This window comes from Augochlora pura, chromosome 6, assembly GCF_028453695.1.
Source record: "Augochlora pura isolate Apur16 chromosome 6, APUR_v2.2.1, whole genome shotgun sequence".
NCBI classification, from domain to species: Eukaryota; Metazoa; Arthropoda; class Insecta; order Hymenoptera; family Halictidae; genus Augochlora; species Augochlora pura.
The window spans coordinates 13859504-13882408 of NC_135777.1; the positions used below are offsets into that span (position 1 = coordinate 13859504).

General features: G+C 48.0%; 1 protein-coding gene across 6 annotated transcripts in view; it reads left to right on the top strand.

Annotated features, from left to right (window-relative positions):
• The window catches only part of Lmpt (four and a half LIM domains protein limpet), a 106068-nt gene that overhangs the window by 53932 nt on the left and 29231 nt on the right, over nt 1–22905 (top strand). For 3 of the 6 annotated variants that reach the window (XM_078182701.1, XM_078182702.1, XM_078182695.1), the window contains 3 exons: nt 20510–20684; nt 21334–21567; nt 21643–21852. In XM_078182701.1, coding sequence (XP_078038827.1) covers nt 20510–20684; nt 21334–21567; nt 21643–21852 — 619 coding nt within the window. Of the gene's footprint in view, nt 1–195; nt 336–5396; nt 6112–15700; nt 16508–20509; nt 20685–21333; nt 21568–21642; nt 21853–22905 lie in introns of those variants that run through there. The other 3 variants (XM_078182699.1, XM_078182703.1, XM_078182700.1) reach the window with 3 other exon arrangements.

Below are 22905 nucleotides of genomic sequence, written 5' to 3' on the forward strand. Positions count from 1 at the left end.
TTCATTTATTTTCGCGCGCGCGCGCACGCACGACCCCTTCCTACGATCGTATCGCGGTCAGTCGCAGGAAAGGAGCGCATCCGCGGTTTACCGTGGAGTCACGACCTCGGTGTTCGCCGGGCGGTTTGCTTCATTTGTGGAGTTTCTTCCGATGTGCGCGCCGCTCGACCCAGTCCGACTGGGATCGTTCGCAAACTGTGTCGCGTTTCCACGTGGCGAGCACGTGCGGGATCCCCTAAGCGCCGACTCCGATCCACCATGTTCGCGGAGTGGGAAACCACGGGATACAAACCTCCTCGCACCTTCGACAGGCATCCTTACTGCTACGCAGACCGGTAAGTCGATCTCTTGGCACTAGATATATCTCCCGAAAAGACAAAGCTGTTTCGACAGACCAATTCTGACAGTTTAATTTTGACAGTTCAATTTTGACAGTTCAATTTTGACAGTTTAGTTTTTACAGTTCAATTTGGACAGACAAGTTTTTTGACAGTCCAGTTGTCGGAAACGGTGACCACCGAGCTCTTCAATTGGCACACCTGCGAAACGACTAGTTTCGCGCCAGACTCGGCACAAAGGTCTTGCGAGGAATTATCGATGTTAGCATGTATGAGTTCATTTCGGAATCTTACGAGGAAATGGAGAGTGCATAGGCATACTTCAGTCGCTTAGCAATTCTAATGTTACAGAATACATTTTCTCAAAGAATTCTTAAACGTTCTTTTGCGAGTTAGATCATTCGAAGAAAACGTTCTGGTCAGCTTTTCGTTTTCCTGCTGCGTACGTAATAAACCGCAGTATTTACGAATTTATGATCGAAATAGGAATATATAGAAGAATAAAAACATTCAGAATGATTGAAAATGGTGCAAACAACTGTGCGACAGTATCGGCTTGGAAAATTTGTATCCAGCATTGTTCTTTAGAGGCTGATTAATTCAGCATTGCATATCGTCGAAAGAATTTCTGATAGCAGATAACAGTCTGGTGTCGTCAGCATTGTCCACTTGTAATCTTGTTGTTTTAATTTGCACAATAACCTTCGTCTCTCGGTTTTTATACGAATCGCTGAATCTCCACGGTTAAACAGCTTATAATTTTTCGGTGTTACTGGTCGATGTTATCGCGTGCGCCAGTAAATCAGAAAGACCGAGCACCGATGGTCGGGGCGTGAGTCACCCGAGAATGAACGGGGCCATGAATAGAAGCCATTTATTCACGCCGTAAAAACACTCGCATTACAATCTCCATAAAACCAATCTTCGATTTAGAGCAGCCCGACAAAGGTCAGGAACCCACGTCCTCCAAAGTTTGGATTCCCGGCGATGAGCGAGGCTCGATCGCCGCGTTTCTCTCCGGTATCTCGTCGGCCGCGGACCACGAATAAATCCGTGACGCTTTATCCACCGCAGAATACGGTTTACGGATTCGTACACGGTTAGCCGAAAGTCGAAGGTTCGTTGCGCCGAGTTGGGGTAGCTGGTGTTTGCGTTGTGTCACGTTCCGACTTGTAAATCCGCTGGCAGCCGGCCATCTCCGTAATGGAGTAAGTTTCTTTGCGGTTACAACAAATAAACACGTCGCGGCTATTGCGACAGGATACGTCGACGTTCGGCCGTGTATCCACCCGGCCGTTCCTCTATTTGCATCCGCGATCGTTTTACAGCGGCTCCGGATTTTTCGAGCACTCGGAACGAGTCGAATCGATGCCGAGCAGCTTTCGCGACGTCCCGCGTCGTCGTCGTCGGCGTCGCCGTCGCCGCGGAAATTCTTGCGCTCCGTCGCATCCTCTCTGTAATCCCCGATAACTCGATTAGAAGTCTTCGCAGTAGGGATTCGTCTGAGAAACCCGTCAGGTATCGCTCCTACCGATACTTGCACGCGGAACGTGACTTCCCGATTAAGGACTTAGCATTTTCTCACGGCGCCGGCGCGGTTTCTCACGCGAAGTCTGCGGAATCGTTCGAATTTACAAAACCATTTAACCCTCGCGGTACCGAACGGCGATACGTCGTCGTGGTCTGCACTAACAAGGAACAAAACCCTGGAATCGATGACGAAATCCCTCGGATCTATATAAATAGATCGAACGTATATGCTACAAAGATCACGACAATGTAAATGGAAAGTGCTCCTGAACTTGATCTGATCTTGAGAGGTTAACGAAGAAAGAATAAAAAGTAAGGGAAAGAGAATGACAAATCGTTTGTCCGAAATTATTTATCTCTTTATATGAAATTAAATTGCAGAGCGTAAGTGATAATGAATTGATAAATGGTAATATTAGATAATAATTATCAGAGATTGAAAATAATATACATATAATATTAAGTAAAAGTCAGCAAAAGATCTATCTCTGTTGATCTCTCAAATCAAACCATATCAGTACTTTTAGTTTACATTTTTGTGATCTTTGTAAAATATACTTCTGATGTGTATAAAAAGATCGATGTGATTTTGTCATCAGACGAATACTTTTTTTTTTGTAAATCGGCGTATCATTTTGATTACGTTCGAAATTATTTTCTCCTTAAATCTTATCATAGTACGTTAACTTCATCTTACCAAGCTTCGTCGATTCGCTATTGCTTAGTTGGATGTAAATATTTCTATCTATAATAAAAGGGTTAAATTAACGGCAACTTTCCGCACCGGTTCTTAAGATAAATGCGTATTTTAAAAAATTGAAACTAGAGGTTGTGAGAGTGGAACACTGTTTATCTAAATTTTAACAGTGATTGGTCAGCCGATGTGCCTTGTACGAACGTGAACATTCATTAAATCGACAAGACATCATAGTCTGCGGTGGAAATCAGGTATTAGGATAGTGCAGCCCGTTACTTGCGGTGGCCGTACCTTTGACTTGCTTTCGGACATAATCAACTTTGTATTTGTCAGATAGAACATGATAAATTCTTTTATTCTTTCATTTTACTTATTTTTCAATACAATTTAATATGTCGTATTCGATAAATGTAATTGTTTATTTCGAATTAAAAAATTTAAGATATTATTGGATTTATGTAATATAATTTATAATTTTCGAATAAAAGAATTATAATAAGACCTTTTCGATAAATATAAAGTCAGCTATGACCGAAAACAAACCAAAGCCGCAGCAATTTTCCTCAAAGCATCAGGCTCCATTACCCAATCTAGTATTTGAACCTCCTAATTGCGCGAACCAACTTGTCACCTGACAGGTTCCTACAAATTGAACTCCCCGCTGTATAAAATTCGCATAGCCAACATCTTCTCATCCAATTCAGGAACCCACACTCACGACGAAATCGTGATTGCAAACCAAGATACCGACTACAGACTGCCTTGCATTGATTCGCAGTGGGAATCGACCATCCCACAGTCCGCCCTCGAGTCCAGAACGCCATAGTTTTGGAAACATAATGGATCGCGAGCGCTTTTGTTCTCGTCGCGTCTCGTCAGAACATTTCGAACAGCTGACGGAAGCGTCGAACGGCACGGGATCGGAGGAGGGAACTCGAGGAACTGGATAAACAGAAGCAGAAGACGAGACGACGCAAAGCAAAAGAGAGGGAGAAAGAGAGGGGGAGAAAGAGAGAGAGAGAGAGAGAGAGAGAGAGAAAGAGAAAGCGTCGATTGTCGCATGCAAATGACGCTTCGTACGGTGCCAGAGTTTCCGAGGGACGCACGCCTCGTCGAGGCCGGAGATAACGAGGTTATTCGTTCGTGATAATCCTTATCGACGAGGACACCGCCGGCATTGTAGGCTCAGTCTTGCTCGGTGCTCTCGCGGATACGCTCCGGCATCCAGAAGCGGTCGTCTCGCGACAGTTCTCGCGGCCTCCCAGCGCGCAACAATCGGCCCCGGTGAATTAATTGTGCCGCGCGACCGGCGATCCGCGCTGCGATCGGCATCAATGACCGTAAATAACCGACGATAAGATCTTCGAACTCAAGATTGAATTGGCGAAGTGCAGGGGCCGAGGGGGAGGGAAGGGAATGAGAAACGATTAGAGGGAACGCGCGCCGCGATCGCAGCTGCCAGACGCTCGCAGCCACGAGTCAAAGTCCGACTCAATGTCGGGCAACAAGGTTTCCCGTCGATTGGCCAACGAGAGCCACTCGGGACGCGTTTCAGTAACCGATTAGAGGCTTTCGAGCGATGGCGGCTGCTGGATTTCGGCCGACGATCCTCACGGCGAGGGCACTCTGGATCGACGTGGCCTGTCGCGATCAAGCGGCTCGATCACTCCGCTTCGAGGACTTTAAACACGTCCAGCTAGCTTCCTAATGGAAACTGGCATGGCAAGGCGGTCAGTGGAATCGAGTGCAAATGGACGATTACCTTCCCGAGTATCGTGTTAGGTTGAAAATTCTTGCAGTTTTTGTCTAGTTTGTAAACATTTGCGCTGTTATGCAAGACAGTGTTACGGATACGAGTAAAACGTTCGATCTAGCTAATAAGAAAAGAATGTTTACCGATATACAAGTTACATACTTGGTTCGACGAGTTAGAACCGGTCTATTATTTTCAAAACCGTTGGTTACCGTGTTACAATTCACTTTACAGTAAATCACAGAGATGGTGGATCTATTCAATTTCTTAGGACGTTCGCGTGGTTGAAGCAACGTTCTCCGTAATCGAATTTCGTGACCTCTGACCGGACACGGCCATGAAAAATCAATAAAGTTCGGCCGAATAAATTTCTGCCTGGAGAGATAATGGTCCATTTGCACAAGGTGGCTCCGGGACGGAGGAGCTCGACTATCGATCGTTCGCCGGTAACCCGTGACAGACTGTGCTACCTTTGAGCACGGTGGCGATCGTGACGGGCCGGAACGCGTACCACGCGGGGAACAACGGTGTCCGTAATGGAAACAGCCGAGCGAAGGTCGCCAGTCGTCGTCGTCGTCGTCGTGGCTTCTGATCTCGAGCGGAACGCGATGTGCCGTACGGACGAGGACGATAGACGAGCCAGTTGAAAGTCGCGCGTGGATCGGCGTGGAAGGTGTTTTCACGCGATCGCTAGATCGTTCTGGGAACCCTAGAAACACTTACTCATCGTCGATTGCCATTAGCGTGACTAAACAGCCGGAAAATCCAGCGAGTTATTTTTGCCTCGAGTCTACCTTGTTTCTCGAAATCGGTAACGAGCGATCGCGATCGCTTGATCGTTTCTGATAAGAGGACACTTGGTCCTCGTATCGATTCCGTTTTGACACGTTCCAGGCTCTGGAAAAGTTTTCCACTCGTCGGTTTTGTCTCGAGTCTGTCTCGCTAATCGAAATCAGTAAATACACGAGCGAGATCGCTGGATTATTCGTAGCTCGAGGACACTGGGAACCTTCCATCGATTTTGCTCGGCTGATCCGAGGCTTTGAAAAAGTTTGCTGCTCGGCAGGCAGCGATTTCCGGTTCGGCATCGGTCCAAAGGTGTCCTGTTCGACTTTGGAACGATGGGATATTAGAGGAGTCGTTCGCGGACTATCTGTCGTGCTCCGTTCCGCGGTGAACGAACGTCACTTGCGTCACGCGCCGAGCGGATCAGGGAGGAGACACCGGCAGATTCCATAACCGCATTAAATTAATTCGATTTGTCGGCCACGGGATCCGGATTGCCGCGTCGTCGTTCGGTCTTTGGGCTGGGTTCTCATCGGCCGCGTTCGCTTTCCAGTGTGCTCGCTGTCGAACCTCGGGCCAGCTCGGTTCTCACTACCGGAAACCGTTCGGCGATCGTGCTGTTATCGCGACACCAGTGCGTCGACCGATAAATACCAGTGTCAGCCTGTTCGGGGATTAGTCAGTCTCTTTTTCTATACTCGTGAAAAGTTTCCGTTGGATCGCCATTCGGGGCTCGGCAGATCTTAGAGCGGTTTCGCGAGTGATCCGAAAATGGTCTGGGACGACGGAGTGTCCGTCAAGGAGCTGATCGAGATGCGGAAGAAAACGCCGCGGTTCCCGTCGAGGGAACGGAACTTCGCGATGAGAAGACGTGGAGGCAGGAGAACGTTTCCCGGGGGCCTGGGGAATGCGTTCCCTATACCCGGTCCACCCCCACCCGATATTCAGGAAGAGGAACGCAACGACTACGTCACCGACGACTCGTCCAACAATAACGTGCCCACCGAGTAAGATTTTCTTCGTTTGATACGATAGGTATATGTCCTCGTTGGAACGACTCGAGAAAGAAATATCGGAATGGCTTAGGGATACAGTCGGTGCTACAGCTGTTCATTTCGGGAGATCATCGCGGATGATTCATCGGGGAACGTGGCTTTCATCCTCCTTGGCATTTCGTCTTTTACGTTCACAGTGGCTGATTCACTCGGGATGATTATTCAAACTGAAGGGCATAAACTCTATTTAGAAGTGACTAGAAAATATCGATATTTTCGTAGAAGTTACTTCGCAACTTGTCGACGAAACAGGCACGCGATTGGGGGTTAAGATCGATGGTCTGGTTTGCGAGAGGGGATAGATGTGTTGCATCGATGGCCATAATAGATGTCCTTGTCACTTCAGTTATTCAGGTGTTGTGCGTCTGAAGTGAATGGAGTAGGTAGGATCATCGGTAAAACGTCAACGTCTCTTCTTCAGAAAATTATAATTAGATTCTTGTGTCAAAACGCGGTGACCTCTTTGACCATGCCTTTCGGAAATATACTGTAATCTAACGTTGCGTTATCAAGCGGGTACCCGGATATAACTAACTAGCATAAATTTAGTTACCTTCCCGCTCGAAATTCGGAAGAAGTCTCATTCACCGTTTAGTCTCGCAACATGCTACCGATCTCGCTGGCATTCGCTTTCCCCGAGACTCGAACAATTGTTAAACCGTAGAATTAGGAGCGTTTTGTCTCTTGAAACACTTATTACTATCGTTTGAATTCTACGAGACGTAACACGTGTACCTGCCTGTTAACTATTGGTAAGGCAGCGTCCAAAAGGCGGTAATTTATCACGAGAAATGGGCGGTGCAGTTTGGTTGCAAGATTGACGTCGGGCCTGTTAAAATGAGTTATCGCCGCAAATGGGTCGGGATACAGGCGGTTCAACGACGCGACGTACCCCGGTGTTCGGATTTAATGGGGTCGTAAAAGAAATGCCGGGGACAGTAATCGGTCACCTCTTCATGGTTCACGGACCGTTATTAGCAGCTGACCGCTATCAATCGCGCGTCGGTCTCTCCCCACAAATTCCTCGGAGCGATAAGCCGATAAATGGGAGCGCGACAGTGACCCAATCCACCGGAAAATTCTTGTACACAAGTTCGAATTATCACCGAGCTCGTGAACATGACTGAGGAAGATATTTCTGGTCGGTGTGTGCGTCAATCGCGTTTACATTTCCGCGGATTTCGTCAACGTCAATCCGTAGCGCAGTTTCACGGCTCAGGAATTAACCGGGCAGAAATCTTAAACGTTTCGTCGTGAATTTATCGGCGAGCGGCCTTTCCAGGCCGGTCGGACGATTTCGCAACACTGTTTCGCATATTTCAGGCGGTCGGGAATCTCGAGATTTTGCGCAATCTCGAAATTGTTCGGGGACGAGAAGAGTTTTCTTATCGCAATCTCTTCTGATCCACGATTGCGATCTATCGGCGACGTCGAGTCGCGCGGCACTTTGCACCTTGCCGTTCTCCGTCTGTCAAAAGTCTCCAGCGAAATCAACGCGAAAACGGAAAACGGTCTGTACAGTGTCACGCTATAGACGCCGCTCGAAATTAAGGGGGAAAGCTTATTGTTACAGAGCCATCCGCGCCTTGTTCCCGCTCGGCCTCGAGCTAGCTCGAGAACCGCGGCAAAGCCAAAATATATGACCCCGTCAGATAAATCTTACTCACGTCCGTACCAGAATAAGTCACCGACTCATTGCCAAGGTGATTCGAACTCTGTTCCCGGTAGCGTTCGATCTTGCATCCTCGGACCACCTTACCGCGCACCGTCGTCGTTTATTTGCACAAGTCTTTTGCCGAGCGGTGCCACAAGAGTCGCGAAACTTCCGGGATGCGTTCCGTTTCCGATCCGAATAGATCATTACGAATCTCGGACCTCTTGGTTCTCAACGATCTTTTCATTCGCCATTCTTATTCAAGCTGTACCCACCAATTGTTTCATTGATTTTTACGATGCTTGGAAACACTAACAACTTTATTAAGGTACTTACTCTAGTCGTAACACCTTGTACTACGATTTATTTCACAGCTAGGTCGATTAACTTCGGTCTTGGTAAATGCCTACACAAGGAAGAAAATTCATATTCATTGTACGTTTATAGTATGATAATGTGTCGAATATAAACAACGGTAAAGTTGAATTTTTAGCGCTACTTTAACGATGCAATTACCAATTCAGTCGAAATGATTGGTTTCTGACTTTTTCTTTTACGATTCGTTATATTATAAAAACGTTTCTATGAAAAGTTTTTAAATGAACTTGTTCATTTAATAGTGTATCTATTTATTACAACAGAAATCCTACGAAGATTAAGTAAATTGAATTTCCTCATTATTATATAACCATATACATTAGTCACGGTTAGTTGTATTTAATAGATTGTCTTCGAAATCTTCGTCACGAGTCTGACATTTTGTAGTAATAGGAGTTAAAGAAAAAGAATCAAGTTCAGTGCCAGGATCTTCTAGAGTCTGGTAGCAGGATCTATCCTCTTTCGAATCGATCGCGCGACGTCAGAGAGTAGAACAACGTTTTCACGCGTGGATTCGAGCCGCGGCGCGCCGTTCTCGCGGATCCAGCGGGAAATCCAAAAGCGGACGCGCGTGTTTACGACAGGCTGTCTTGCGTGTCGCGATGCTGCTCGTCGCTGGCCAACCATGCCAAACTCTTGTCGAGTTATGTCATGCTTTCGCGGCGATTCTGCGCAGGCTTCTTCCCGCGGCCGCGGCCGCGGCCGACTCGAAATCTCGCGTTATTAGCAATGCCCGGGGTCTTACGTAAACCCGAGGAACGAAACGCGCGTCCGCGACAGATCCGCCGGTTTCCATTGGAAATGAGGCGTGAACTCCGGGTGCGTTCACCCCGGGGTTCATATAACGAGCGATTAAAAGAAATTCCAAGACCGCCCGATGCAGATGTTCCCCGTCGGAGTTTATAGTAGTTGAACAGGAAACAGCGTTTAGCTCGGTTTATTTCACAAAATTTCAGGCAAAACGATACCCTCGCGCGCAAGCTGTACGCCGGTTATGTTCTACACAGCAGGATATTCTCGAGAGATAACGCGTGCTCGTCTCTTCCGCGTCCCGGTGAAACCGTGTCCGCGTTGCATAAAACGGTAATCGCGATAATTAAAGCAGAATGGCGGACAGAAACTTATCTTCCCGGGGAACGTATCTTAATAGCGAGCCAGGGCGACGGTAAGCGCGCATTTATCTTCGCGTAACTATGTTGCTCCATAATTTCTCGTGCTGTTTGAGCCGCGCGTCTCGCTGCGCTGGAAACGGCAAATGAGACGTGTTTTGTGAAACGCGCCGCGATTCTACGCGACGCTGCCACGTGGCCGTGCCTGAACACACGCTTCGGGAGCAGTTTAAGACCGATCTACATGCTGCCGGAGCATTTAGCGACCGTCGGGAACTGTAATTTACTTATCTATTTACATACACTGGTAAACACCCATTCTTACGACAACAACAAAAGTAAAAGCGGAATTTACGACTAAGACTGCGTTAGTTTCAAGTTAGATAAAAATCGTCTGTATCAATCACAGAAAATGGAAACCAAATAATAAATTCATTCCTTGTTTAACAGTTTCAATAGATCGGAAACAAATCTTATGATGTATAAGTAAATCATTACTTACGATGAATAGCGCAGCATTAGCGTATCAAGTAAACTGTTTATAAAATCTTGTTTGAAATCTAATAATACTGGATGCAAACGAGTAAATCGGATCACTTTATTATTTATGACAGTAAATGTCCTGAAAAACGTTTCAATCGAACTAAATCTAGACAAGTACTGTGAGGTTCAATAGGTCGGAAACGCGATAGAGCATTAAAATTTACAAATACAACTATGTACGGAAAGCATGAATTCTTAATGATAATCAAAATAGATAAATATAATATTACTCTTCGAAATCAATCTTCGTTATGCAGCATTGAAAGATCACTTTTAACCTTCCATTTTTTTTAATACCTACGAATTGCTTCCAGTGGACAGCGTCTATGGTGACGCGTGGTTCATTAAAAATCAACAAATGCCTCCAAACTTTCGGTCCAGCGGCGCGACCCGATTGTTCCGCTGCGTTTAACAAGCGAGATTCAGCGCGAAAATTCCGCTGTTCGCTGAGAACGTTCGTTGAAAATGTTCCACGAATACGCGGGGAACCGGAACAATCGATGGACACCGATGCCCGATCGGCGCAATCGAAAGCGCTGATAGCGAAATGCCGGGGCGTCGTTTTACACCGCGATTTACACGCTCGACATCTTTTTTATCGACTCGCCGGAGCGCGATCGTTTATTTTTCTGGAAGCAAAGATAACAGCTCCACGACTCGTCGCAGGATTCGCCGATCCGTTTCGAAATCGATTTCTCCCCAGACAGGGTTTAGGTGTCTTCTGCTGACGCGAGTATCTCTCGAAGGGATTCTCTTGATCGTCTCGGGGGAGGGAGGCGTTGAAAAGGCATCGCGGGACGATCGTGTTCCTCGGAGGGTAGTCCTCGCGCTCTGAAGAGGGTTGACGGGGCTCGAAACGTCGAATTGATGATTAGGCATGCGAAGCACGTTCAAGATCGCGTAACAGAAAAATCGTGTGATCGACAGGTTGGAATGATAAATCAGTGGTTAATATAAGATGGAGTACATTTACGGAGAAATGTAAACAGGTGTAAGTTGTGGCATTCTATTGTTAATTATCGCGTTAAACATTATTGTTTAAAGGTCACAATTTATTTAGAGTGTTTCTTGAAACGTTTTTAAATACATGTTTATCATGTATTCTATTGATTTTATTAATTAAAATATATCTGAAGCCTAGAAGTGATTCACGTGTGCGCTTTATGAAAATTAAAAGGTTAAAGTTGCGTAGATTTTTTGTAACTTTTGTAATAATTCCGTCTTGGATCGAGAAATGACGCTAGGATTAGCGTAAATGCACATTTTAGTCTGACAATTAAAGGCTTTTTAAGGCACGTACGAGTTTCCAGAGAATTATCATGTCAACGAAGGATGCGCGATCGGAAACAGCAGAACTTGCGAGACGATTGGTGAGATTTCGAGCTCGGATCCATCCCGATCGACGATCCACTGTAGAGATCGAAGAGCTGGCGTGGGGTGGTAGTAAATCGCTTGCGCGGTCCGCGTCTAATTCCACTCGTGTCTCGGTTGCAATCCCACGACAAGGTGGGAGCTTCGCGTGTCGGAGAGCTTTCGACGACATCCGAGGGATCCGCGCGTGCGCCACTCTGCTCGCCTCCTATTTCCCGTGTGCCACCCGGTATTAACTATAGGTACACACCTATCTGCGTTCCCGTCGAATCTCATGGCGCCAGTTTGAAGTACGCTCCTTCTGCGAATGCAGTCTCGCGTGGCCCGTCCCGCCAGCCGTCGCTGATTTTGAATCTCCCGCGCTGCCGCGCACCGCGGTTTGTGAACCCTCTACGCACTACGAAAACCTAGACCGGGCTCGATTGTGCCGCAAGCTTCCAAAGGAATTCCCGAGTCGTCGAAGGAAACGTCGAGGTTCTCGCAAGCGAAGTACGACCAGTGTGAACTGTGGCATCCACCAGCCGGGCACCCAGTTTCTGTGTACACACGTGCGCTACAAGATACACACATACCTTAGCGGCGCGGAGGTCGAACGTTCTGCTCGGCCTACGATATTCTAATTAGCTTGGGTGTTTGACAGTTAAACTCGTTACTATCGTTATTTTGTTCAAATTATTGGCCCAGTTGTTTTATTCCTGTGAGACGAGAAATTAGAGAAACATGTCGATTTTTACCTTTTTTAATACGGTGCAATTATATCGCAATACCGTGGCTCTATCTCGTGCAACTACACCTAGTTTAGCTATACCTCGTTTAACTATACCTCGTGAAATTGATAACAGAGTGCTGCAATTTTGATAGCGATTGCTGTATCATGGATTCAACACGCGCGTCCATCATTCCACGCTTCTAATTATTATGTAGCACAGTCTCCAACGAACGGAGTTTCTTCCTTCGCGAAACAAGTGGTAATCGAGCAGCGCGCAGGAGTAGCAACGAAGATAGCGACCGACGCTATCGCCGATGATAGCCGACAGACAAAACACCGCGCCTCCAAGTCTGAGTTAGACGAAACAACGCGAAACTGCGTGTTATCCGACGAACGGTGCTATTTCGAACGGCGAGCATCAGCGCCGCTTAATATAGCGAACATTTATCTAATTAATAGCCATTAGCCGCGCCGTCCGATCCGCGATGGTTAGCTCCGCTCTGCTAGTTGGACGTGTTGTCCCAGCTCCGAAAGCTTCCTGTCTCTCGCCCTCTCTTGCCTCCCTACCCCCCTCCGCCCCCGAGTTGACACCTGTCACCGGCTCGCGGCGTCGTCGAACGATTTCCCCCGTCCTTCGTTCATCGCCGACCATCGTCGATGTCTCCGCGAGCCGGTATAAATAACCGCGATTCGGATCTTCCTCGATCGCCCGATCTTTTTGCTCGCAGCCGTGCGTACGCGTGCTTGCCGAAGCATTCCCGAGTGCCCCGAGGCGACCGAGCACACCGTGGAAAACGTTCGCGTTGCACTTCCAAGGCTGCGAAAACGCTTACCCGGAGGCTCTTTAAAATTAGGATCGAAATTCCGGTCGAATTCTTCGGTTCGCCATCGCTGGAATCTCTGGTATCGTTGGTATCGCCGGAATCGCTGCCGTGAAACATTGTTGCATCAATTCGTCTATTTGTTCTTCTTCGATACAGCATCCACTACCCATGACAGAAAATATACGAACGAGATCGCGAATGCAATTGTTGGAGGATAATTCGAACTCGTGCGTAGCAAATAATTATGTACGGCGTTGATACTTCGAAGAATGAAGACAGCAATGGATGACGTTTAAATCCTTTCTCCAATCATTCACAATCTCCTTGATGTATGGAGACCTTTGCCACTACATTTGCATTCGACATTAATCATTAACTTCGTCTCTTAGATCGAACACTTTTAGCCAGATTCCCCCAAACTGAATAGTACAATACGAATTTACGAGGGAGAGAAGCGTGTCGTGCGATCAGAAATTCTACAAATATTATTTAACTTCCCAGCATAATATCAAGAAATCGTCGTTGTTATACACAAACGGCATTGTAAATAAATAAGAAAGGAAATCGGTCGCGATGCGGATATTTCCAAGGTTCGAGGTGCAACGATCACCGCTGAAATCGAAAGTGCGCCGATTACAGTTTGATAACGCGCGGTAACGAGCTAAGCGCGTTATCGAGGAACGGAGTTTTTATCGAAGCGCGGTGCTTTCATCGAAACCCCGCAAGCAGCTCACGTGGCCTGATCTCGTGAATTTTCGCGGCGGATGATTCACGTCTCTCTCTCTCCCTCTCTCTCGCTCTCTCTCTCTCTCTCTCTCTCTCTCTCTCTCTCTCTCTCTCTCTCTCTTCGCCACGGTTCGAGTTCGAGCGCATCGGTTCGCCCCAAAGCAGCCCGCTCTCGGAACGTATTCCTGGCAAACGAATTCGCCTGGGTTGCGATTCTGTCGCCGATTAACTAGCAGAGGCCCGACCTCTGTCCTTTCTCTCTCGTTCTCGCTCGCACTCCCCCGATGATTCACCTGTGACGGAATAGCCGGTTTCCAGGTAATGCCATTTCAGAAATGGAAGAAAGAGAGTCGTTCCCCGTCACCGGGTTCGATTATATTAAGCCATTAATGGCCCCGCAGGCTTGTATCGCGTTCTCTCGCGCGTCGAACAGTTATTACCTCCTGCCATTTCGCTTACGTCAATCCCGAGGTTGCAGCTCGGCAGCCCGCCGCTGTCCAAATCGTTATTTATATGTCCGAGCTACGAAACTGCTGTCCGGCGATCAAAATTTGTATCGACGCGTGTCCGAAGACGAGCCAGCAGCCGAGCGGGCACCGAGAGCATCGTCGGCATCGGCGACTGGCAGTCACGATCAAGCGTGCCCAATTAATCATCCTATAATTTCCACGGACCCTCGTTAAACCGTCTTCTTCCGTAACCAGCCGGTAATTATGACTTTAGGTAGCGGCCGAGCCGCCCAGAACCAAAGATAGAAGCTAGATTTCGAGGCGGGAGTCTCCGCTCGACAGACACACGTCTCTATTCCGTTTCTTCGGCACGCAAACCGGTCGATAGTGGCTCGTTGCAAGGAAAGACAGGCCCGAGCGTCCCGTTATCTCCCATGTTAGACTTATCGTGGTAATCTCGGCACGACAGCGTATAGCACTCCGATTTTATTGGCTCGCCGCGATCCGTAGGACCGCGATCAAAAGGACAGAGCCCTCGCGCACGCGAGGATTATCGTTGTGTAACGCAATCCGTTCTCTTTCGTCGAATCGCGGAGGCCTTCGGGAAAAGAAACGCGACTCTCCGTGTTCCAGTTACAGTAGTGTGTAGGGCTCCGAGCTGGGAAGGTTTTGAAGTTGACGCTCTCGGTTTGACGAAGACGCGCGGAGAGACACCCTTCCAGCTGACTTTCCGAGGCCCTTTCCGGGGCGCCCTTTTCCGCGAGCCGGACCGACGAGCTCGCCGCGAGGATCCTCGGGGCTATAAATAACCGAGCGACTTCGTGAACCGTGGCGATTTCCGCAATGAAAATAAATCCAACCGCAGAAGCGTGCTCGTTCGCCTCCGATCCGCTCGCGTCCAGTCGCTATCATTTTTCCGGAGACCGCTCGCCGGCGATCAAACAAACAAGCGGACTCTATACGAAACTATAAGCTTCCCGTCCGAGGTGCCAGTCTCAGCAGAATCCCAAGAATCCAGTCGGCGCTTCATTCTTGCCGCGTTACTCCCTCCGACGTGTTCCAACTTAATTAATCCCTCAAGTGATCATCGAAATTCAAGCATGTCGGCTCAAATTGCCTATCGTTTTGTTTTACAATTAAATCGTTTCCTGAGTAATCTTGTTTTCTCATTTAATGCCGAACGAAGAAATAGGTAACATAAAATGGAGTAAAAAAGTACTTGAAAGTTTTGGTAAACGTTATTAAACAATACGCTTCCGTTATCCAAGCCCAAGACTGGCACGGGTTAGTTAATTTAAGGGGGTTGACTTATTGAACATTTTTATTCAGCCTTCGCCGGTCCCGGAAATAGTGTAACAGATGAAACATCGAAGGACCGTTTCGTCCTGTCTTAGACATCGTAAGGTCGGTTCGTGACAGATTACAGACAGGTGTCAAATCCATGAACCATGCAGACGAGCGTAGGCGGTAGCCGAAATAATCCCATAAGGCTTCTTAAGTACAATATGTGCCACTTCAGACGTTTTCGGACAGTCGATAGGTAGGGTTATTTCGGGGAGCTGATTCGACCGACCCACCTAGTACATGAGCAGAGAGTCTTGAAAGGGTTAACGGTCGTTTCTCGCGCGAGATCGAGAGGAGATGGTATTGCGGTCCGACGCATGCGAAAACCGCGGTTCGCGCGCGAGAAGAACGTTCGATCTTACTCGCTGCTTTCCATCGTTCGTTCGGCAATTAACTTTTTGCCCGGAGAAAGTATCTCGCGCGTGATTTTCCAGAACCCGTCGACCGTGAACAGCGTGAAGCCCCTCGTCCGTGGAGATGGTCGCAGTGTCATCCCGATGACTCGGAAATCTCGTCGGTTCACCGAGGACTCTCTACGAGGAACGGCGAACTGGTCTACATAATTAATTTACACGGGACCGGAGGAATCACTATCCAATTGGATCGCTGTTCTTCTCGAAGGAAGCCCCAGAAGCCGGAGATGAAGTTCCGAGGATCGGTGCGGACCTCGTCATCCTGAACGACAAATTGCAGAGGCGTCACACGACGCCTCATTTGCTGGCCGCGGCGGGCCCCAGGATGAGTCCGAAGGGGCCCAGCCAGGAGGGCCCGAAGATGGAGGTGCGGGTGTTCTGCGTGCCGACACCAGGCGCCGAGCCTCAAGGGATCAGAGTCAAGATCCCGGAGCCGAAGAAGCGCCCCATGAGCCCGCCGATCCTAGAAACCATGCGAGCTAGGTGCCCCTCAGCTTCCGAAAAAGATTACTACAGGAAAACCTCGTCTCTAGACCGTCGGGACCGGTATCCTACGTTATCCGGCGCCGAGATCAAAAGAGGCTTGATACCAGGCTCCGTCGAGTTGCCTAGGGGCAAGAGGAACCCTATGCTCGACAGAAAGAATCGATTCCCAACGATTTCCGGCGCGGAACTCAAACGGGGCCTCGCGATCGGCAAGTGTCCTTTGGAGGAGGGCTTGGACCTCAGCTTGGCACCCTGGCCTGGCATGAAGTGGGCCTGCGTCAGGGTCCTGCACCTGTACTGCAAGGTCTTTGGACAATTTGAGCTGTTCGAGCTGATTGTTAGGTAATTTACTGGCTTAGGTGGAACTTGTGCAAGCTGGAGACTGCGAGGCTGGTAGAACATGTTTATTTATTTAATTGTCGGAAAAATGTCTCTCCATTGCAAATACATGACAAAATAAATTAGACAAAAAAATAATAATAAGATTCATGCTTGCAATAGTAAGCGAAGTAATTAATTGAAGTATATTCAAAGGGGTGCTGGGAAAAAGATTTTGAATTACTATTATAGCATCTTCGAAGGTAGCGAAAAGATCAACAGACTGTGATATTGAATTTGCAAGAGTACAGGAATCGGAGGATTATCGAAATTTGGTTAAGTCTAATTAAAATGTACACCTCCAGGAATGATAAAAGCGCAATCCTTCACCCTCTATTAGACCCTTCGCGACGCGAGATAAGCTAGTGAACTAGAATTAACACCTGATGAAATATAGGGGATCGTTGACTTTAAACGACCGTGACTTTGTTGCAGAGAATTCCACGGCGCTGTACCGACGTTTCAATTCAGCGCGGCTTTTATTATAATTAATTCGAGCCTGTCCCCGACTGTCTCAGGCCGTTTTTCTCTCCAAGAATCTTTTGCGCCGCGTGCCGCATTAATACGAGTCCGTTTCTTTTTTCTCGAGCGACCACGCTCGCGGAACGCCGCCGACAAATCGTTCGGTTTATACATCGTCCGAGGAATTAATTGCGCCGGCATAGTGCCGCTGGCCATACCGAACGACGCAAATAGGCGGGCGTGACGGCTGCGAGACCTCGTAAATTATTTAGAGAAATTTTTACGGCGACAGAAAGAACGGAGTGTCGCGCGGCTCGTGCGATGCTTTGAGCTTCCTGCTAAACGATTATACGCATTCTTCGGGAAAGAACCACGCTCGGGTAACTTTGTACAGGGTGTTCGTAATAAATCAACGCGGCGTTAAAGATAGAGCGTCTGCAAGAAAGTTGCATGCATCGGTCTCGAGTGCAACTGGTTCCACCGGTACCTGAAATTTCGAAGGAGCCGGCACGATGCCATATTGTCGGACCCCGGTCGCGGTACACCTTCGAAAACGGTGTCTCTTGCTGAAACTCACTTTCTCGCGACCGCGTATGTCCAGCCATGTGCGAATCTCATTTGCCATTCAGACGGCGCCGGTATAAAACGGCTCCAGAACTAGAAACTTCCGCAAGCCATAAAAAACACGCTATCTCAAAAAGTAGTAAAAATAAATCCATCGTTTCGGCCATTTTTGGTCGGATCTGCGTTCCGGGGATTTCTCAGAATTTATCGTAGAAACGGCGCCGATCGGCTAGAGCTCGAATAAATCGAAATTGTATTAATCATTTAGGGACACCCCGTACTACCTGATCGTAGCAGGAGACAAAGTAGTTCGGAGGGCCGCAGTTCCGGCGCGCCTCCCTCCGAATTTTTCTCGCGATTGCTGCCATTTACCCGGGAGCAGTTCATCCGGCCGAATGCGAGGCCCTCGGAGAGCATTTGCTTTTTATGGGACAAGTCACTCGAGATTTGAAGGGTGGACGAAAGCCCAGTGAATATACACGTGCGCCGAGTGTTCGCGCTGCGAAAGCGTTCGGAACAGCGTGGTTCTTTTACCGTCGAAGGCGTTTCCTGGCTGATCGATTGCATCGGGAGTGCGAGTCGCTGCGCAAAAGTCCTGTTGCAAGCGGCACACGCTAATGGTCGGACGTCAATCGCGTAAACGAAGGGGGTTGCATTTGCCGGAGGTGTTCGCTCTACCGCACCCTTCCGGGTGTCAGCGCGAAGGTCGACCTAATGCCAACACGGTCCCCCCGTTCCTCTCGGCATTCGATAACGGGACGACACGGGGTCACTGATAAGTCCGGAACCCTTATCGTTAACAGGAGAAAAAGAAACGAAAGGACGTTGTCCGCCGAGTCGCTCGTAAATCCCCGAAATCTGATTTAGGGGGTGGGCCGAAGGGGCGAGGAAGAGTGCTCGTTAAATTTAACAGTGGCAGCGGGCGCGTTAATAGGCCGCCATAAAATCGAATTTCATAGGAACGCGAATCTCGGAACGACCGGTCGATATTTTCGTCGATCGGGAGAACCCTGTGCCACGTGATCGCGGAGCGGAACGATCTCTGGACTTTTCCTCGTAGCCTTTCGGAAACTCGTCGGGTCGAGGAATCGCTTAGCATAATGTCACGCCCGTAATGTCAGTGGAACGGTCACCTTGTTTGCCGGCGGACCGTAACTCGCCCGGCCGGCGAAACCCGCAAAACAGCTTTTCAGCGATAAAGAATCCTCGCGGTCCTCCTTTTTTTCCATCCTTGTTAGGGGACGATAAGCTCCCCCCGGACGTCCACCGATATTTTACGAGGTCCGCGAACCCTTCCCGTCGCGGGTACATGCAAATTAACGTTGACGCCTCGTTAACTCCGCGAAACGTAATACTCGCGCGCGGACTATAATTCATCGCCGGCTCCGCGCGCTCGCGAGCAACTTCAGCGTTAGCGGCCCGATGAGAAGTTTATCGGCCGTGTTCGAAGCAACGATTTCTACCGCCGGCGAACGGAAGCGGCGATAAATAATAAACGCGGAAACGCGCGACGTCGCGCTTCGAACGATGACGACCGATTCCCGGATTAATTAGGCGATTAAGCCGGGGATCCGTCATGGCGTCTGGCCGCAATAAAACTTGATTAGAGTCTCCGACAGGGCCGAGCCGTGTATCTGGAGTTAATGAAGCGCCGGGGACAAATATTTAGCGTTCGTGATATCCTCGGTTTAATAGGTACGTTCAACAAGCCGGTGACGCTCGGCTCGGGCAACGTATTAGGGGTATGAGGATCGCGTTCGTACAGCATTGTCTACGAGTCGGACATGGCGTTTAGAGATATTTTTAGACGAACGTAGAAGATTGTTAAAGGAAACGGGGCTGAAGAATCCAGCTTCGATTCTACCCTTTGCGGTTTACTGGGATTCTAGTTGTTCCTCTTCAGACAGTTTGACTAGCATTCCAAGTGAGACATCTACACCATCAGAAATAATTTCGTTATCCCCCAAGTTACTTAACCCCTTGCACTATAAGAACGAGTCGGACTCGTGGTGAAGATTTTATGCAAGGTCTGCCAAATATGAATATTATTAATTTCTTCTACATCGAAATAAAAATAAATCCTTCTATTACCAAAGTATAGAAGCAATAAGTTCTAATCATCAAAGCATGAAAGGAGCGATGGTGCAAGGTAATAAATGTTAAATAGAACACCTGAAATCCTACGACGGTATTATTACTTAAGATGGAACTATAACCGAAATGCTACTACTTAAATTAGAAACCAGAACCAAAAAAAAAGAACAGTTATAAAATTATGACAAGGTGTCCTGGGATTTTCCCGCCAAACTACGAAGGCTAAAAAAAGAAAAGATCTCATATGAAAAACGTAAACAAAAATAGATACTTTATTATTTTATCGAGTTTCGGTATTTCAGTCATCCCTTTTCTCTGCACGAGCCTGTTTCGCAATTGAAAGCGAGTGTTGATAAACATGGATCTATCAGATGTTCCTTGTAACTACTCAACCCGTGCATTTCTATTGCAGTAACCATATACAAAGTGAATATCAGCGTGTGCAGCGTTTGAAGATCTTGGCATATTGATGCTAGTTTACTCGACAATTGTCTAACTGTTAGTAAAGCTATTATAGTATCATCACGCAACACACCGACTGATTCGGAGCTGGATAATATTTATCGTATGATTTGTGTAGTTACGAAGGTATCGAATATTATCAAAACTTTAATTTGCAAACTTCATATTACATTCCTTTTTTTCTTTTAACCTCTGAATGAAACCCTCGCAGTTCACCGGGGAAATTTCAGGTCACCCTATGTAACAGTTCGAATCGGTAATTTCCGGAATTTGTTGATATTCTCGCGCGAGAAACCCGAGTGTATCGATCGTCCAAGAAATTCGAGTATATCGATTAAAAACTTGACCAAGATCGGGCACTGAATAGCCGCTTTGTCTTTCCAGGAAGAACTGCACGAGCTGCAAATGTCCAAGGGAGGCCCACGACGTGTGTCACGAGGAATGGGTGTCGGTGAGGTCTCGTCTAGGCCTGAAAGGCGAGGAGTCCTCATCGCCGGTCGGCTTCGATCCCCGAACGAAGGGTCTCGCTTGGGCTCCCCCCGGCCTGCCAGCTCACAAGGTCGGTAATACATCAGCCCGGCCGGACGTTTATACGACTCAGTTTTCGCGGATCGTTTCCTCTTCCCTCGACGGGGGGGCTGTCCGATCGGATCGCTTAGATTCAATAAACGAACGTTCAAGTTCAATCGTCCGGCTGTGCCGGCCCGATCGGTCTATTGCGTCGACGCGTTACGGATCACCGGGGAAACCGCGGCTAATGAGATTATGATCGCCGGGACTAGATGTTACACGCCGTTCGCGGCTGAGAAGCCGGGCGCGTGCACGCACGCTTGGCAGGCTTCCAGCTTCCAATATTTTCCGAATCGCTCGCCGTGAATTAGCGAGCCGAGGCTGGCCTCTATCATCCCCGAGCGGATGCTTTATCGTTCGCACGGGACCGCAGCCCACTCGGATTTTACGATTCTTTTGTCGCTGCCTCCAGATGTCCGATTTCTGTCACCGATTGCTCTCTTTTCCGCGATGTATCGTCGGAATTTCATGAAATAGGTGAATGGAGCAACCTGGAGACACTAATTCGATTTAGTAGGCATTCGCTATCGTTCCTGGTAGAATTTTCGAGAAACGGAGAGGATAGGACCAACTGAGAACTTTAATTAATAGATTCAGATTTTGGTCCGAGCTACGATACCAATCTGTTTAATTTGTAGGTGGACGAGTACTTTGCAATGCTGCCAGAGATCTCTGTACCCAGGCTGGGCACGCCCGGCGAGCGATACAGGGACCGACAATTGGCGATCCAGCTGCCTAAGCAGGACTTAGCCAGAACCTATTGCCGGCACTTGAACCCGAAACACGCCAGCAGCGCTGACGATTTCATGGCCGCGAGGAACGAGATCGCCCTCGACATAGGAAACGTGCAGGAAGTCCTCGAAAGGGATCTCGTGAGTCACGGCATAATTGTTGTGCTACCAAAGAATTAAAGTTCGCCTTTGTTAATTTACCTGATCACTTTTCAGCATTGTGGTGCCTGTCTCTCGCCCCTCAAATACGGCAGTCTTGCCGTATCCACGAGTAAGCTGGGTCTTCTCTATCATCCTGCATGTTTCCAGTGCACGGAATGCAAGGAACTGCTGGTCGACCTCGCGTACTGTGTCCACGACGACACCTTGTTCTGCGAAAGGCACTATGCCGAACAGCTGAAGCCCAGATGCGCAGCATGCGACGAGGTAAGCACCCTTATTCCTTTGAGATTTCTTGATCAGCCCACGTTAGTAAGGCCGCTAACGACGTATCTCAATGTGCTCCCTTAAGTAATTATCATTCTTATATTTTCTGTCAATGAAATGTGTATTTCTGTATGTTCGGTGAAACATTAACACTATTTTTAATGTACACGAGCACATTGTCATTCGTTTCAAAAATTGTATGAATTACTAGACACCTAACAGGTTGAGGGTTAAAATTTTATCTAAAATATGTATTAAATAATCTGCGACGATTCTCAGCAAAATCCAGCGCGAAAGAAACGAGAACAACGTTTATTCAATTCGCAAAGAAAAGTCTTGTTAATTTTGCGAAGCACGGCAAGTAGAATGAAACAGATCAGTTGAGACATGTTACCGTCCGATGTTAGTCTGTCGGTAATCGATCGTCGGCAGACTACCAACGTCCGTATCCGCAACAACCTTCTTTATCGACGATGGAGTTCTCCTTACCCGTCGGGTCTTAAGATTCGTTTGAAATTATTGCGCGGGAATGGAGACTTCGAACAATTTTAATGAATGAACTGCGAAGAAAGTTCACCTGTTACCGCTGCTACCTGTGTACACCTTACACCGTGCATAGACTATAGTGCATAAAATACAGCTTCGTTCAGAGTACAATCACTGACGACTCTAAACAATTGAACAGCTCGGACGGCGTTACGATAGTCGTTAAGAAATTTCGAAGTCGCGGACGACCCAAATTTAATGTCCAGACGGCTGTCAAGGTGCGCATAAATTACGGTTCACGCCAGCCGCGGTCATTTTACTAGCTCGTAACTTTGCGGGTGATCGTAGCCGGTGCCGCAGTTCGGAGCAAATAAATTTTGTCGGCGCAAACCAGCCGAGTTTTTCCAATATTCCATTGCCAAGATTCGTGACTTTGCTCGCCGGTTTCTGCCGATCTCCATTAATCCGTAAACAGCGTGGATGCCTAAAATATCTGGGGCATAATGATATTAAGTGTCGCGCAATCGCGCGGCGTTGTCCGGCGGGTTACGCGGGAACTGGGCCGCT